The 15,354-nt window shown below is 39.9% G+C and overlaps 1 protein-coding gene across 5 annotated transcripts in view; it reads right to left on the bottom strand.

The window, feature by feature from the left end:
• The window catches only part of tenm1 (teneurin transmembrane protein 1), a 2,368,941-nt gene that overhangs the window by 126,551 nt on the left and 2,227,036 nt on the right, over positions 1-15,354 (bottom strand). For all 5 annotated transcript variants that reach the window (XM_072595290.1, XM_072595294.1, XM_072595295.1 and 2 more), the window contains 3 exons: positions 10,564-10,683; positions 6,505-6,766; positions 3,155-3,422 (listed from right to left, as the gene is read on the bottom strand). In XM_072595290.1, the coding sequence (XP_072451391.1) occupies positions 3,155-3,422; positions 6,505-6,766; positions 10,564-10,683 (650 nt within the window). The remainder of the gene's footprint in view (positions 1-3,154; positions 3,423-6,504; positions 6,767-10,563; positions 10,684-15,354) is intronic.

The following is a 15,354-nucleotide window of genomic DNA, read 5'->3' as shown; positions in this document are numbered from 1 at the left end:
CACTTTACTAGTTTAAATCCTTCTGAGCAGCTCTAGCACATTTCTCTGCCAGTATATTAGGCCCCTTCCACTTTAGGTGCAATCTGTCCTTCTTGTGCAGGTTACTCCTACCCCAAAAGAGATTCCAATAATTCAAAAATGTGAATCCTTCTCCCATACACCAGCTCTTCAGCCATACATTTATCTGCTCTATCCTCCTATTCCTACCCTCACTAGCTCGTAGCACCGGGAGTAATCCAGATATTACTACTCTTGAGGATCTCCTTTTTAAATTCCTGCCTAACTCTCTGTAATGTCCCTTTAGAATCTCAACCTTTTCCCTTCCTATGTCGTTGATTCCAATGTGGACAATGACCTCTTGCTGGCCCCTCTCCCCATTGAGAACATTCTGTTACCTCTCTGAGACATCCTTGATCCTGGTACCAGTGAAGCAACACACCATTCCGATTTTTCGCTGCTGGCCACAGAAACGTCTGTCTGTACCTTGGACCAGAGAATCCCCTAACACAATTAGAACTCTTGGAACCTGAGATACTCCTCATTGCATTAGAGCCGGTCTCAATACCAGAAACTTGGCTGGTCGTGCTACCTTCCCCTGAGAATCCATCATCCCGTACATTTTCCAAAACAACATACTTGTTTGAAATGGGGATAGCCACATAACTCATCTGCACTAGCTGCCTACCTCTCTTACCTTTCCTGGAGTTAACCCATCTATGTAACTGTATCTGAGATTTTCCCCCTTCTTATAACTGCCATCCATCACATATTGTTGTTGTTGCGAATTCCTCATTGCTTCTAACTGTCTCTCCAACTGATCCATTCGATCTGATAAGTTTCGCAACCAACTACATTTATTGCAGATATAATTCACAGTAACCCTTAAACTCTCTTTAAACTCCCACATCTAACAAGAAGCACATATCGCTCTATTAAAGGCCATTTTTGCTCCTTCACAATCTACAGACCCAGAAAATTACACTGTCTTATTCCCTTACAAAACACTGGACAAAAGTCTACACACATGCACACACACAATTAAAACACCAGTTTCCAAAGACTTCCAGTGAATATTTTGTCACAGAAGTGATTTGAAATAATAAGCACTGTTTTGTTTAATCACAATTCACAGCAATGTATTGAAGAATTTCTTTTTCTCAGGGCATTGATTCTTCTTAGGATGCTGCTCCACAAGCATTGGTTGCTCTTCAATACCTTGTCCAGTGAAGCAATGAAATGAAAATCAACTGATGATGATGGAGTGAGTGACACGTGAACTCATATCATTTTTGCCAATTGCAAGAAACACATACTTCCACTGGGATCACAAAATAACGGACATAGATTTCACAGCAATGGAAAACTGTGTGAAAATGGCAGATGACATTGGGAACCCTTGTATAACCCTCAATCATCCCCCATCAAAAGAAAGCACCATCTCATTTTGGTGGAGGTGGGATTGTCCATAGTTTACCAAAGCATGTGTTGCAGAGGTAGCTGGTGTTTAAATTATCAGATCCACTGAAATCTGACCTTCAAGTTAGTAGTGTCTGTAATCTGGAGTGTGGAGGTTAGACCACACAAGTGTAGATCTGTTTGTCATGTTTTCGTTTAGTTAGCGAGGATACCCCTTTGGAGAGTGGGGGTGCCCTTTTGGAAATGGTACCAGGATGTCTTGGTGGTGGGAGTCAAGGATCATTGAGGGAGTTAATGGGGTAGGGAAGGCTGGTCAGTTTCCCTTTGGGATCATTAACTATGGAGATGATTGTGTAGAAAAGATGTGTGAGCTCTGAGCAGTTCAACTTGCCAAAGAGTGTTAACATGTGTATTTCTGAATGACAGTAAAACAAACAATCATGGATTTTGAAGAAGGGCTTGTTCTGTAGAAGGATCCAAAACATTAACTCAATTTCCTCCTCACAGATGGTGCCAGACCTGCTGAGTTTCTCCAGTAATTTCTACGAATGAGAATTTTTTAAAAAATACAGTGTAGTCTGCAATTAAAAATTTTTTAAGTAATATAACTTTTTTTTCTCCCATGTACATGGATCTTGTGAAAACTAGGCAAGTGGCATGGTAGCTGAAGGGGTAAGAGGGTTGATGGAAGTCGGGACTAAATTATCATAGGAACAATGATTGGCCATGAGAAAGGCTAGAGAAATATAAGGTCAGCATTGGAGAGGCATGAGGACTGTGTGGGGGTGATGAAGCTGTCAGGGTGAGGGCTGGAGAAATATGTTATTCCTTTATTTCAATTTTTATCCAGTCCTGGAACCCCAGAGCATGTTCTCTGCCCACCCTTCATCAGGAACTGGCAGTCTAGTCAGATCTTCCCTGATTGCTTGACCAAAATTCTAAGCCAGACCATACATCCCCACCCCAACCCCTGATCCAGTCAGCAGCAATTTCTAAAGGTTGTGTTTGCAGAGTCAGGATTTCTCCTGCCACTGTGCACCCATTCCCAAAATAAAAATCAGGGCCTGAGTATTTCCTGCTTTTAGTTAAGCCTTGACAGGTTGAAGTCAATTGCAATATTTTAACTATTCTCCCAAATATGATCACCTCATTAATTGAGTAAAGAAGTCCAAACTAGGGCTTTCCATGAGTTGCATTAATCTTGATTAGTAGTTCTCTCTTGAAAGACATTAAACTTTTGAGCAATGGTTTTCTAGTTCGGATGTCGTGTCTTGGTTATTTGTTGTTGTATATACTTTGGAGGTAAAAGGTTACTTGTTGGCAGCTCTGGTTTCTTAGTGACTTGTATTGAGAAACATTGGAAAATAAGGTATCAAACCAAGTGCCAAATGTGACATCATAGCTTTATTAAAGAGAGAAAGAATGGTAAAAACATGTCCCTTCTATTCCTGTATCTGAGAATTTTAAAAGCAGTGGCTGCCCAGAAACGTGTCACAAAAACAACTCTGAAGTAGGAACTAATGCTCTCACTCCAATTTAAATATTCAGTAAAATAATTTGTCATCAACACGAACTAATCCATTTGACTTTGTGTGCACACACACACACAAAAAAAACAGCAGTTTCTCAAGACTTCCAGTGAATATTTTGTCACAGAAATGATTTGAATAATGATATTGGTTTTGTTCATTCACACTTCACAGCAATGCATTGAGTAGGATTACATTACGTAGCATACCTTCTGCTTCAGTGAGACCAGAAACCCTCTGGCCATAAACATCTGTTTTGTTCCATGTGTAAGTGTAGGCTAGGTCAGGTGTGGCTGGAAACCATTTCTGAAAGAGCCGTCCCTCAATAGCAATCATGAGATGAACCTTGATTAATCCGTTTGGAATAAAGGCATGAGTCATGATAATCCTCAATAATGATTTATACCCAGGAGCACGGCTGCTGAGGTAACTGAGCTTCACAAAGCTGGCTGGGATGGCAATCTCTTCCTGTACAACCTGCCAAAGAACATTAATTTCTTTGAGTTTGCATAGTTTTACACCATACAACGGTGGAGATTCTATAACAACGATGGAACACAGTGCAGTAATTTGTTTTGAGGATACTTATTTTCTGAGATAAGGATTCAAGAATTTGGGTGCAAATTCATTCAAGACCAATGGGAGGAACATCTCCTGTTTGCTGGCTGTGAATGACCCTTGTGCATTTCGTCCAGTCCAGTTTTGAAATGGACGCGTCTCCCCTTTAATTTAGCACTAACTGATCATTTCACCCAGCCAGAAAAACGTTTGGTGTGCTGACTAAAAACAACAAAGTACTCATATGGTTGACATCAAAGTAGATGGATGTAGCTGAAAAGGCAGATTTTATCCTGGAAGACAATGGGGCTAATGTTTTCCATTTTGGATTTAAAATATGGTGGCAGGCAACATAGATGGCACCACATCCACCATTGCACATGTTTAGCTATCTTGCATGATTACTTCCTGCTCACTTTATTTCTAAGCAAGTGGGATGTTGGGTGACTGACTTGGAGAACTACATGTGAAAAGGGAGCAGGAAGTTCTTGCCCCTAGCAAGCCATTCCAGGATCTTAGATTCTGGTGCTATGTTGAAAGGCCAGTTGGACATCATTTCATTTACTGCAAGTCTCTCAGTATGTGCTGGCCGCTCTCAACACTGAAGAAAGGTCGCCTAAATAGCAGAAGTTCACCCCTCATCTCAATGATCTTTCTTTGCAAATATTATTGTATAGAGTCAGGAATAGAAGGGAAGTCCACTTCCAGAGCAATGGCAGCAGGAGGCCATTCCATCAAACCTTCATGACTGGGCTGAAGTAGCAGTGTGAGTCAATGCCAAAAACCCTACAAATGTACATTGTTATCATGGCACAAGAAATCAAATTCTGCACTCTGCAAGAGCACGTGGCATTATCTTCTCTCTGTTAGCTCATGCTCACAGGGGCATCTAACTCTGTCATGCAACGGCAACTCACAAAGGGTCAAAGCCTGCAAGCCTCCATGATGTGCACTCAAAGGCTCAGACCCTCCTCTTGCTGTCAAACTGCTAATCCTTCCTGGGCATTACATTTCTTACTCAGTTACTGGAGATAGCACACCGCATGGCAGTGTTATACACACTTAAGAAGTCTTCCTGCATCCATTGACATCAAACTCAATCATTCTCTTTAATGCATTGTAGAGAAAGCTGGTCCATAACCATATGGAGAGTACCAAGACTGGCAGAGGAGTGCCAGACATAAAGATCCTCAAAGATACTTTAAGGAGCACAATGTTGTGCTGGTTGGGACTGTTTCAGGGGTGACAGGGAGACAGAAATGGTCCAGGAACCCAGTGAGCTACATAGCAATCTGCTCTGGCAAGGTGATTACCCCCACAGCACAGAGACAGTCACACCCATTGATAACAAGCTAGACTCAGCTTGGGAACACAATAGAGTGAGCACATCACTGGTACATATTCAGATCTTATGAAGGAAGAAATACCCATGGTCTCTGATACTTATGGGGAGATTTGGTACCTCCTCAGCCCTGTGCAGAAGATGTGCCTCTGTACTTGACCATAAGTGACAAGCTAAACCTGCAGAGGAAGGCAGAGGAACACTAGCAGGTGTACCAGCTGCCCTCACTGGACTGGAGAGAACTACTACAGTGTCACCAGGTCCTTTGCTGCCTCCATGAACAGGGTAGCAGCTACCTTGAAGACCTAGGTGCAGCAGAGAGTAATCGGAGGTGCCTTGACTCCAATATCAATGAATATATTCATAGTTTCCTGATAGATGAGTCAATTTCCAGGCACCCACTTTGCTGATTATGAGAGAGGTACCAAACTGTAACAATTAAAAAGCAGCACATTTTTTCAAGAGTGGAAGAGGTTGATGAATCTGTGCTCAGATTTGTGCTCTAGCTGCAGCTGCTCAGGATCCATGGCCAGGCAAGAGGTGGATGAAGCACCTCAACTTTACTTCTTGTGTCCCTTCTTCTTAAGGATGGTTCCTCTCAGCTTCTTCTCAGAATGCTCCAGAGCTGCCCTGCCTCTATACCACCCCTCATAGCCTCCAGCATCTGAGGCCACGTAGGGTGAGCCTACATCTGTGCAGGAGTCTCTCAACTGGTTAAGGACCTCTTGGTTTAGAGTATGCCTGTCAAAGTCTTCAAAAATCACGAGTGAACCAATTTGCAAGTCAAATCCATTCCAGCAATAGATGTTGGGCTTGCACCCAGACAAAGTGGGAGGGAGGGCAAGAAACAAACCTTCTAAATGTACAGCAGTAATATTCATTGTATAAAATCTGCAATTTATAACAGATATTTTCTTACACCATTCTAAGTTCTGTTGTGGTTTATAAAATTGATGGGAGTCAAGAAGATTATTGAAAGATGTGGTGCATCTTCCATTCTTCAAAGGATGGGCTGTTTTTCAATTGCTACAGGTTGGTACGTTGCTCATAATCAGCAAAGTGGGTGACTGGAAATTGACTCATCCATCAGGGAACCATATACCTCTTTGCTGGGATTGGAATCAAGACACTACAGATTACTCTCTGAGATCCCAGAGTATAAACATTTTGCCCTGAACTAGCTGACTAGCCCACTTTTGAGTTGGATCTTTATTTGCTTGCCGAGATAGCCTAGCTCTATCGTTCCTGAATTAGGTGCATCTTTCAAATAGGGTCACTCTGCCACTCAATGCAGTATTATCTGCTGACATGAATTCAAATTATATGATGAAGGTAAAGAACTATCTTGCTTTCGTGTGAAAGCAATGATTTTTTATTTTGCATGGCTCAAAATTCTACATTAATATGTAAATGAAAAACACTACTTGCATTTGCTATCAGGAAGTGTTTGGAGGCCGTGCAGCCATGGGTAGACTGAGCTCCAGCACCCATAATTTACCGATATATTCTTTGATAATTTTCCTCATTTTTCAAACTTGACCACTCCAACCCAATAAAAATTGTAATGTTGAAACATGACACGCTGTCCCCATAAACAAAAATATTCAACAGCATATTATTAATCTAACACATTAAGATTCTGAAAATAGCTGGACCTACTTGTATTTCTGGGATGGCTGGTCCTCTGCCTGGACAAGATCCTGTAAAGGTAGTCAGGGGTGAAGGAAGAACAATTGGATTAAGAGTAGCAAAGTTACTGAGGTCACAGACAGGTGGCTTAGATTCTACTCTCTTCATGATGACTTTATCCACAACAACAAATCTGTTCCACGGTAACCAGAGTGTACGGTTTTCAGTGATGAAAGGAGCACGCTCAAAGGCAAGCGTGACAGAGATTCCTCCAACTGCTACAAGATCAAAGCTGGCAACAAAAAGAAAAATAATTCAAAATAAGTAAGGCTTAAGAAGAAATCAAATGTAAAATTGCGTCAGACTTTGATATGAATATGATCTAAGTAATGCAGTTGTCATATATTTCACTTGAATTGACTATTGAAGTTGAAACTAGCTTTAAACACAGAGGAAGTTTGTCTTTGATTGTACCATTTACTCTTTGTGGAATATCATTTCACATCAGTTTCATTTTTTTGTAGTTAGTTTATAATATTCATATAGAATTATGTGGAAAATTTATTCCACTATCATTTTTTTTTGCATTTTAGCATTTGTTTAATGAAGATATTTTGCTATTCTGAGTGATCCTTTGCTTTACTATGAGGAATTTTGCAATTTTTTAATAAACAAATAACTTTAGCAGTACAAAGACAGTACTTTAGAATTTACATTGACAGGTTTTTTCACACAATAAAAAGAATTCAGTTGAACAGATTCATGCAATACATTGTAAACAACACAATGTTTTCTGTCTAATTCTATGCAGAATTGTATGATGTTTCATATTCTTTGTGAGACTGTCAGCTGCCTGCAAGACCAGCATTTGCTGCCCATTCATAACTGCCCTTAAGGAGGTAGTGGTCAGTCACCTTTGTGAGCCACTACAGTCTATCTATTGTGAGTGCAAACACAGACCAATTAAGAAAAGACAAAACATGAATGGTGATAAAGTTCTAAGGACAGTGTGTTACTTGGAGGGGAAATTGCAGATGGTGGTGTTCGCATGTATCTGTGTATCCATGTAGGTGGTAGAGGTCTCACATTTGGAAGGTGCCATGAAAGAAACCTGAATTATTACAGTGCATCTTGAAAATTGAATGCACTGGTTTGACTGCGTGTCAGTAGTGGAAGGAGTGAATGTTTAAAATCGTGAAAAGGTTGCCAAGTGAGTTCAGTGCTTTGTCCAGGATGTTATTAAGCTTTTTGAGTGTTGTTGGAGCTAGATTCCTCTAGGCAAGTATAGAATATTTTGTCACACCTTGTCAATTGTGAATAGGCTTCAGGAATTCAGGACATGAATTATTCACCTCAGAATTCCCAGCATCTGACTTGCTGCTATTACTTCAGCATTTATATGCCTTATCCAGTTCAGTTTCTAGTTAATGTTAAATCCTAGGATGTTCACAATAAGGGATTAAGCCATGATAATACCATTGAGTATCTAGGAGAGATGGTTAGATTGCCTCGTGAATGAGATGGTCATTGTGTGACATAATGTTACTTGCTTCTTATCAGTTCATACCTGAATGCTGTAAATGATACAAATTAATCAGTAGCTGAGCAGTCAAATGGTATTGAATACTGTGCAGTCATCAGTGAATATCTAATCTTTGACCTTATGATGGAGGGAAGTTATCAATGAAACAGCTGAAGTTGGATGTGCCTAAGATGCGAGCGTGAGGAACCCCTGCAATGTTTGTCTCGATCTGAGATGACTGACATCTGGCAACCACTACCAATTTGCTTTGTGTTACAAATACGTCTAACTAATGGAGAAAGTTCCCACTGACTTCAATTTTGTGAGTATAAGGATTATACATATTTTATTTGGAAATACACACTGGAAAATAATGAATTATTAATTGTTTTCTTTTACAACATAAAGGAAAAGTGAAACTTTTTTTTGTTGGAAGCTAGGTTTTGGTATTTTTGTACTGGCACAAGATGTCTTTTGGAAACAAAACAGTAACTGCCGAGCAATGGGGTTTGAAATGGTTTAAAGTAGTAGTTTGACACTGCACTGAAAGGAGAGAAAGCACTTGAAGCTATGGCGAGCCTCTCTCTTTTTACATGTAAATTGGTAGGAGGTCCATAAACTTCTGAAGAAGGATCAGCTGACTGTTTAATGATCTTTGTAATCCTGACACCTTAATGTTCCCAATCTCAATTGAGCGAAGGAGGTACCTCCTTATAAAGTTGGAGTTAAATCCATTCTAGCTACCACTAAGGCACCTGTGTGAATGTGGAAAGTTGTCGAACTGTCCATAAATAAAAACAGGCCAAAACCAATCGGCCAGTTGCTCACCTATCAGGTTACTGTCAATCATCAACAGTTTACATGAGCCTCAAACCTTCACAGAGAAGAAAGCTTCTAATTCAAATCAAGATCTAAGTTGATAATAAGTTGAACTACCAAATTGAGGTTGATTACAGCCAGTAACAACATGATATTATTGTCAAGCACTGAAAAAAACTGTGATAAAAACCACCTCAATCCATCCTTTCAGTTTGGTCTTTGGTCTGCAGACTTTGTGTCTTTTTGACTTAAATTTTCCACCTAAAATATTCCAAAAAGAACTGTTGGTCTTGTCCATCTGTCTATACTATGTGCAAATGTGTGCTTGGATTTAAAGGGTGTATAGTCTTTTACAATACCAATTAATAAACTTCTAACATATGACAAAAACAGATAAGTTTCTCATAAAAAGTAAGTTTTGAGTTTTCTTGTTCATTGATAAAAACTGGTGTGAGTTTCTTTTTATTTTCAATGATGATCACAGTCAGGCAATAACCATCTTGGTGATTAATTTGATTACATTTCACACTTGTGATGACGAATGGATTTTAATGTTTTCATTTCCAGTGCACAATTCTCATCATGTTCATTTCATAAGGGCTTCTTGATGTCAAATTTGGGTAAATGATGCCTTGATGTCAGGAGCAATCACCCTTACCCAACCTATTGCATTTATTGTAATAGAGTCAGAAGCTGAATGGTCCTGGCAGAACCCAAACTAAGCACTGGTGAGCAGGTTATTACTGTATAAGTTTTGTTTGACAACACTTTTGATAAGACCTTCAATCACTTTGCTGATGATTGACAGTAACCTGAAGTTTATGGCCCTCCTACCAATTTACATGTAATTTAAAGATTCAATCATTTCTATTGCCAGTGTGAAACCTAAAACATCATTACAACTAATGAACACCGAAACAGGAAAAGATTTTGACTGTTGTCATCTCATAATATCACATTAAACTTTTAGTGGCACACTTCAATTGAACATGAACACAATAAAAAAAAATTATTCGTTATTCAAAATCACAAGAGTTAAATTGTCAGAACCTATATAAGAACTCAATGTATTATTAGGTGTCATATTCTCCAATTTAGATAACAGATGTTTGAAGTTGGCTCCTGATCAAATTTTGAGTCATTAGTTTTAGACTATTAGTTATAACACCATTTTTTCTTGCCCCATTTGGATCTAATTTACCACACAATAATTCCATTAACTAAATGAGATGGGTTGAAGATTCAATTCTTTAAATATATGAAATCCAACAGTGAAAAGGCATTATAAATTAAAGCCAGATAATTAACTCATATTTTATTAAAGATTTTCATCTTTCTATTTCCCTTTTATTAACATCATACTGCAGGATGTTGATCTTCGGTAAGGAAGCCAACAGAAATCAATAATTTTATTTGCCTTGAGTCCAATGATTGCACCACATATGCAAAAACAAAATACTACTCTTGAAAAGTGAATACTATCTATATCTCCAAAGACTCTCTGTGACCTGTTAATTGTAAGCAGTATTTTGGTGTTTATTGCATTATCAATCATTGTTCCAGATTTACTGTTAAAAATTCAGTTATGTATCCCATTAATCAATAAGCCTTCTATCTCAGCCTCATTTTTCATGTCTCATTGATGAACATCCTGCCTTCTTATTTGTTCAATTATCAAGCACATTTGACTCAGGATGCATCTGGTGACAAGTGGGTCTGAGATAACAGAGAAAAACGTTCTTCTGCACCTGCCATCCTGGCGGCTGATCGTGTATCCATAATCTACATGGTGCAAAAAGCTGATGTTCACACCAACTAGCGGAGTCTCATCCACTGCAACCACCTGTCCTCGAATGACACACACGCGGCTGGAATCAGACAACATGCAGATAAATAGATTAAAAAGATGATCAATAATTGCAATTAATTTATGCAATAAGCCAGCAAAGAAAACTGACATAGCTTCACATCAATTCTATTTATACTAAATCCTGTCTGGATCACAAACTGAACAAAGACAAACAAATAGTTCATTTCAATGCCAAACTTTATTGAGTCTAATCCATAACATTTATCTTATTTATCTCAACCAGTTAAATGAGATTAGATTGGTTGTATTTTGCTCTATTACAGGCTTTTAACTTAGCAGGAGCAACTTGCTAATGGTATGACAATGTTCTTTTAAACAGTCAACCTAAACTAAAGCAGCAGAAACAGCAATGAGGGTAAAAAATTATATAGGGATCTTTTGTAACTAAAGTGTGTAAATCTTTTATAAATACTGATAGTACAATTACATATTTATAATCCATTATGAATTGTTACTTCTTATATTGTTGCAGACTCAAAAGTGCTGCCACTTGTAACTGGAAGAGTCTTCTCGAGTTATTCATTTAGACAAATATTCAAAGAGCTATTTCTTAGGTAAGACTTTTGTGTGAAATGTGATGCTCAGCAAGGTGAAGAGGTTTATCGTGAAGAATGGATCAGTTCAATTTGAGGGTGAGCATCAGCCGGGAGGGTGGTCAAAAATGCATAATCTGCAGGCAGGCAATGCAGGCAGTCAATCTATGTCATATTTTGTAAATTAAACTTTGGAAATACAACCAGTCTGACTTAAGATTGGGGTACAGGCAGGCTCTGACCTCATACCTTTAATGCATTGTCTGAGCTGAGATGTCACATTTTGTTATAAAGATCTTAAGTTATTTTGAGAAGGTGACTTAAAAGAAGTTCTGAGATTTACATTTCATAAACTGAAACCTGCAACTCATTCTAAAAGACGAAAGCCTTAACAATCCAGGTCTGTTCAATATATCACTCTATGACATTGTAGCCTTTTGTTATAACTTCTGTGTATTATGATTTTAGACTCAACAACTACCTGATAAAGGAGCAGTGCTCCAAAAGCTAGTGCTTCCAAATAAACCTGTTTGACTATAACCTGGTGTTGTGTGACTTTTAACTTTAAATATCCTGAGTATACCTGACTCTACTACCAATGCTGGCAGTGCATTCTGTGCCCACCACCCTCTGATGTCTCCCCTTAACCTTTCTCCAATCACCTTAAAAGTATGCCCACTTGTGATAACCACTTCTGCCCTGGGAAAAAGTCTCTAGCTATCCACCCCATCTCTGCCTCTCATCATTTTGTGGACCTCTATCAAGTCTCCTCTCATCCTTCTTCACTCCAATGAGAAAAGCCCCAGCTTCCACAACCTTTCTTCATAATACATGCCCTCCAGTCCAGGCAACATTCTGGTAAATCTCATTTGCACCTACTCAAAAGCTTCCACATCCTTCCTATGATGAGGCAACCAGAACTGAACACAATATTGCAAGTGTGGTTTAACCAGGGCTTTAAACATCTGCAGCATAACCTCATAGCTGTTTAATTTAAATCCCTGCTACTGAATGCCAACACACTATATGCCTTCTTGACAACCCTATCAACTTGGGTGGTAACTTTGAGGGATCTATGGACACGGACTCCAAGATCCCTCTGTTCCTCCACACTGCCAAGAATCTTGCCTTTAACCCTTTAATCTGCATTCAAATTTGACCTTCCAAAATAAGTCACTTCACACTTTTCCAGGTTGAATCTCATCTGTTACTTCTCTACCCAGCTCTACATTTTGTCAATGTCCTGCTGCAACCCACAACAGCCCTCCACACTGTCCACAACTTCACCAACAAACTTAAACCAACCCTTAAACTCCCTCATCTAATCAGAAAGAGCAGAGGCCTCAGAACAGATCCCTTCGGAACACCGTAGGCCACCGAGCCCCAGGCTGAATACATTCCATCTACCATCACCCTCTGTTTACTATGGGCCAGCCAATTCTGTATCTAGACAGCCAAACTTTCCAGTATCCCATGTATTCTCACTTTCTGAATGAGCCTAACATGGGAACCCTTAACAAACACCTTGCTAAAATCCATATACACCATATCCACTGCTCTACCTTTATCAATCTATTTTGTCTCATCCTCAAATAATTCAGTAAGGCTTGTGAGGCAAGACCTGCCCCTCACAAAGTCATGATGACTATCTCTAATTAAGCTATGCTTTTCCAAATAATCATCAATTCTGTCGTTCAGAATCCTCTCCAATAATTTGCCACTACCAACATAAGACTAACTGGTCTATAAAGCCCAGTGTTATTCCTATTACCTTTCTTAAACAAGGAAATAACATTTTCCACCCTCCAATCATCTGGTTCTACTCCAGTGGTCATTGAGGACACAAAGACCATCGCCAAAGGTGCAGGAATCTCTTCCCTCGCTTTCCATAGTAACCTTGGGTATATCCTGTCTGACTCAGGGAATTTATCTATCCTCCTGTTTTTCAAAATTTCCATCACATTCTCCTTCTAAGCATCAACCTGTTTGAGCACATCAGCCTGTCCTCACAAATGACAAGGTGCCTCTCACTACTGAATACTGAAGCAAAGTATTCATTAAGGACCTCTACTAAGTCCTCCAACTCCAGGCACATGTGTCTTGCTCTATCCCTGATTGGCCCTACCCTCACTCTGGCCATCCTCTTATTCCTCACCTAATTGTAGAAAGCTTGGGATTTTCCTTAATCCGAACTGCCAAGGCTTTTTCATGCCACCTTCTAGCTTTCTGAAGTCGGTTCTTCAGTTCCTTCCTGGCTTCCTTGTAACCCTCTCGAGCCCAGTCTGATCCTTGCTTCCTCACCCTTAAGTAAGCGTCCTTCTTCCTCTTGATTAGACGTCCCACATCTCTTGTCATCCAAGGTTCCTTAACCCTACCATCCTTTCCTTGCCTCAGTGGGACAGTCTGATCTAGCTCTTGCAGCAAGTGCTCCCCAAACAACCTCCACTTTTCTTTTGTCCATTTCCCTGAGAATATCTGTTCCCAATTTATGCTCCACAGTTCCTGCCTAATAGCATTGTAATTCCTCCTCTCCCAACTGAATACTTTCCCATACCCCATCTGCTCTTATCCCTCTCCATGACTATTGTAAAGGCCAAGGATTTGGGATCACTATTTCCAAAATGCTTTCCCACCAAGAGATCTGACACCTGACCTGTTTTGTTGCCAAGCACCAAATCCAATATGGCCTCCTGTCTCGTCGGCCTATCTACATATTGAGTCAGGAATCCTTCCTGGACACACCTGACAAATTCTGCTCGATCCAAACTATTTGCATTAAGGAGGTTCCAATCCCTTGTTAGATCCCTTCTTGTTGGAGATGGTCATTGCCTGACACTTGTGTGGCACAAATATTATTGTGAAGCTGAAGTCACCCATGACGAAACCCTAGTACTTCTGTACCTTTCCAAAATCTGCCTCCCAATCTGCTCCTCCATGTATCTGTTACTACTGGGGGGTTCTGTAGAAAACTCCCAATAAAGTGACTGCTCCTTTCCTGCTTCTGACTCCTACCCATACTGCCTCTGTGAACAAACTACCCTCTATGACCTCCCTTTCTGCAGCTGTGATACTATCCCTGATTAGCAATGTCACTCCCCCTCCTCTTTTACCACCCTCCTTCTTCTTTTTGAAACATCTAAACCCTGGCACATCCAACATCCAACCATTCCTGCCCCATTGATATTCAACATTGATTTGGCGACAACATGATAGCTCCAAATACTGATCCATGTTTCAAGTTCATCACGCTTATTCCTTATCAAATGTTATTGAAAGTTTGTGTGCAATTGGTAATGAAGTACTCAAAATGCACAGATGAGGGTCAGAGAGTTTGGAAAATAACAGACAAGACTTTTGTTTCTCATCTGTTCTCATCCCATAACCAATTTATTCAACAGAGTCTGCACACTTTCATCTTTCACAATCCACAAATTTCATCAGCTTTGTCATCCCAGAACACATGTTACTAAAACCTTTCTCTGAGTCAGAAGGGTCTGGGTTCAAAACTAACTTACAAGCTTGAGAACTGAAATCCCTCAGCTTCATGAAATTGGGTTTTGTAATCTGTGAAGAAGAAGGCATTATAGTTCAAGTGAAAATATCAGGAACCTGTGCCAGGACATGTCCCTCTTTGACACAGTTCTGTTGGAAGGAACCTAGCCCACACTTGGGATGAGAAGCAGGTTTCGGGTCACTCTATTGCTGTGTGGCTGCCAATTTGAAAAATCTTTTTGCTATTTGCTATTTTGTGCCTATTGCTATTCTGCCAGTGGCACAACAGCCACATAGCCACATTTTTTGGAGATTTCCAGCTCAATGGAGGTGCCTTTCATGAAATAGAATGGGGTGATCACTGGATCCAGGAGATTCATCCAATAAAGAGAGGGCTGACTTAAAGAAAGGATGTATTTGTGGCCGAGTCAATCCAACATGGGTGTTGAATGTCAAGGGGAGATTGTTAGATCCCTTCTTGTTGGAGATGGCCATTGCCTGACACTTGTGTGGCACAAATATTATTGTGAGAAATCAGCAGAATATTGTCAAATCTTTTCAGGAATTTGGCAGGGATTGCATCAAGAGGTGCTTCAGGAATGATACTGAACATAGTGCAATCATCAGTGAACATCCTCACTTCT

This window comes from Chiloscyllium punctatum, chromosome 25 (assembly GCF_047496795.1).
Source record: "Chiloscyllium punctatum isolate Juve2018m chromosome 25, sChiPun1.3, whole genome shotgun sequence".
NCBI lineage: Eukaryota > Metazoa > Chordata > Chondrichthyes > Orectolobiformes > Hemiscylliidae > Chiloscyllium > Chiloscyllium punctatum.
Note: the sequence above shows the minus strand (reverse complement) of the source record. Positions and strands in the feature narration are given on the sequence as shown.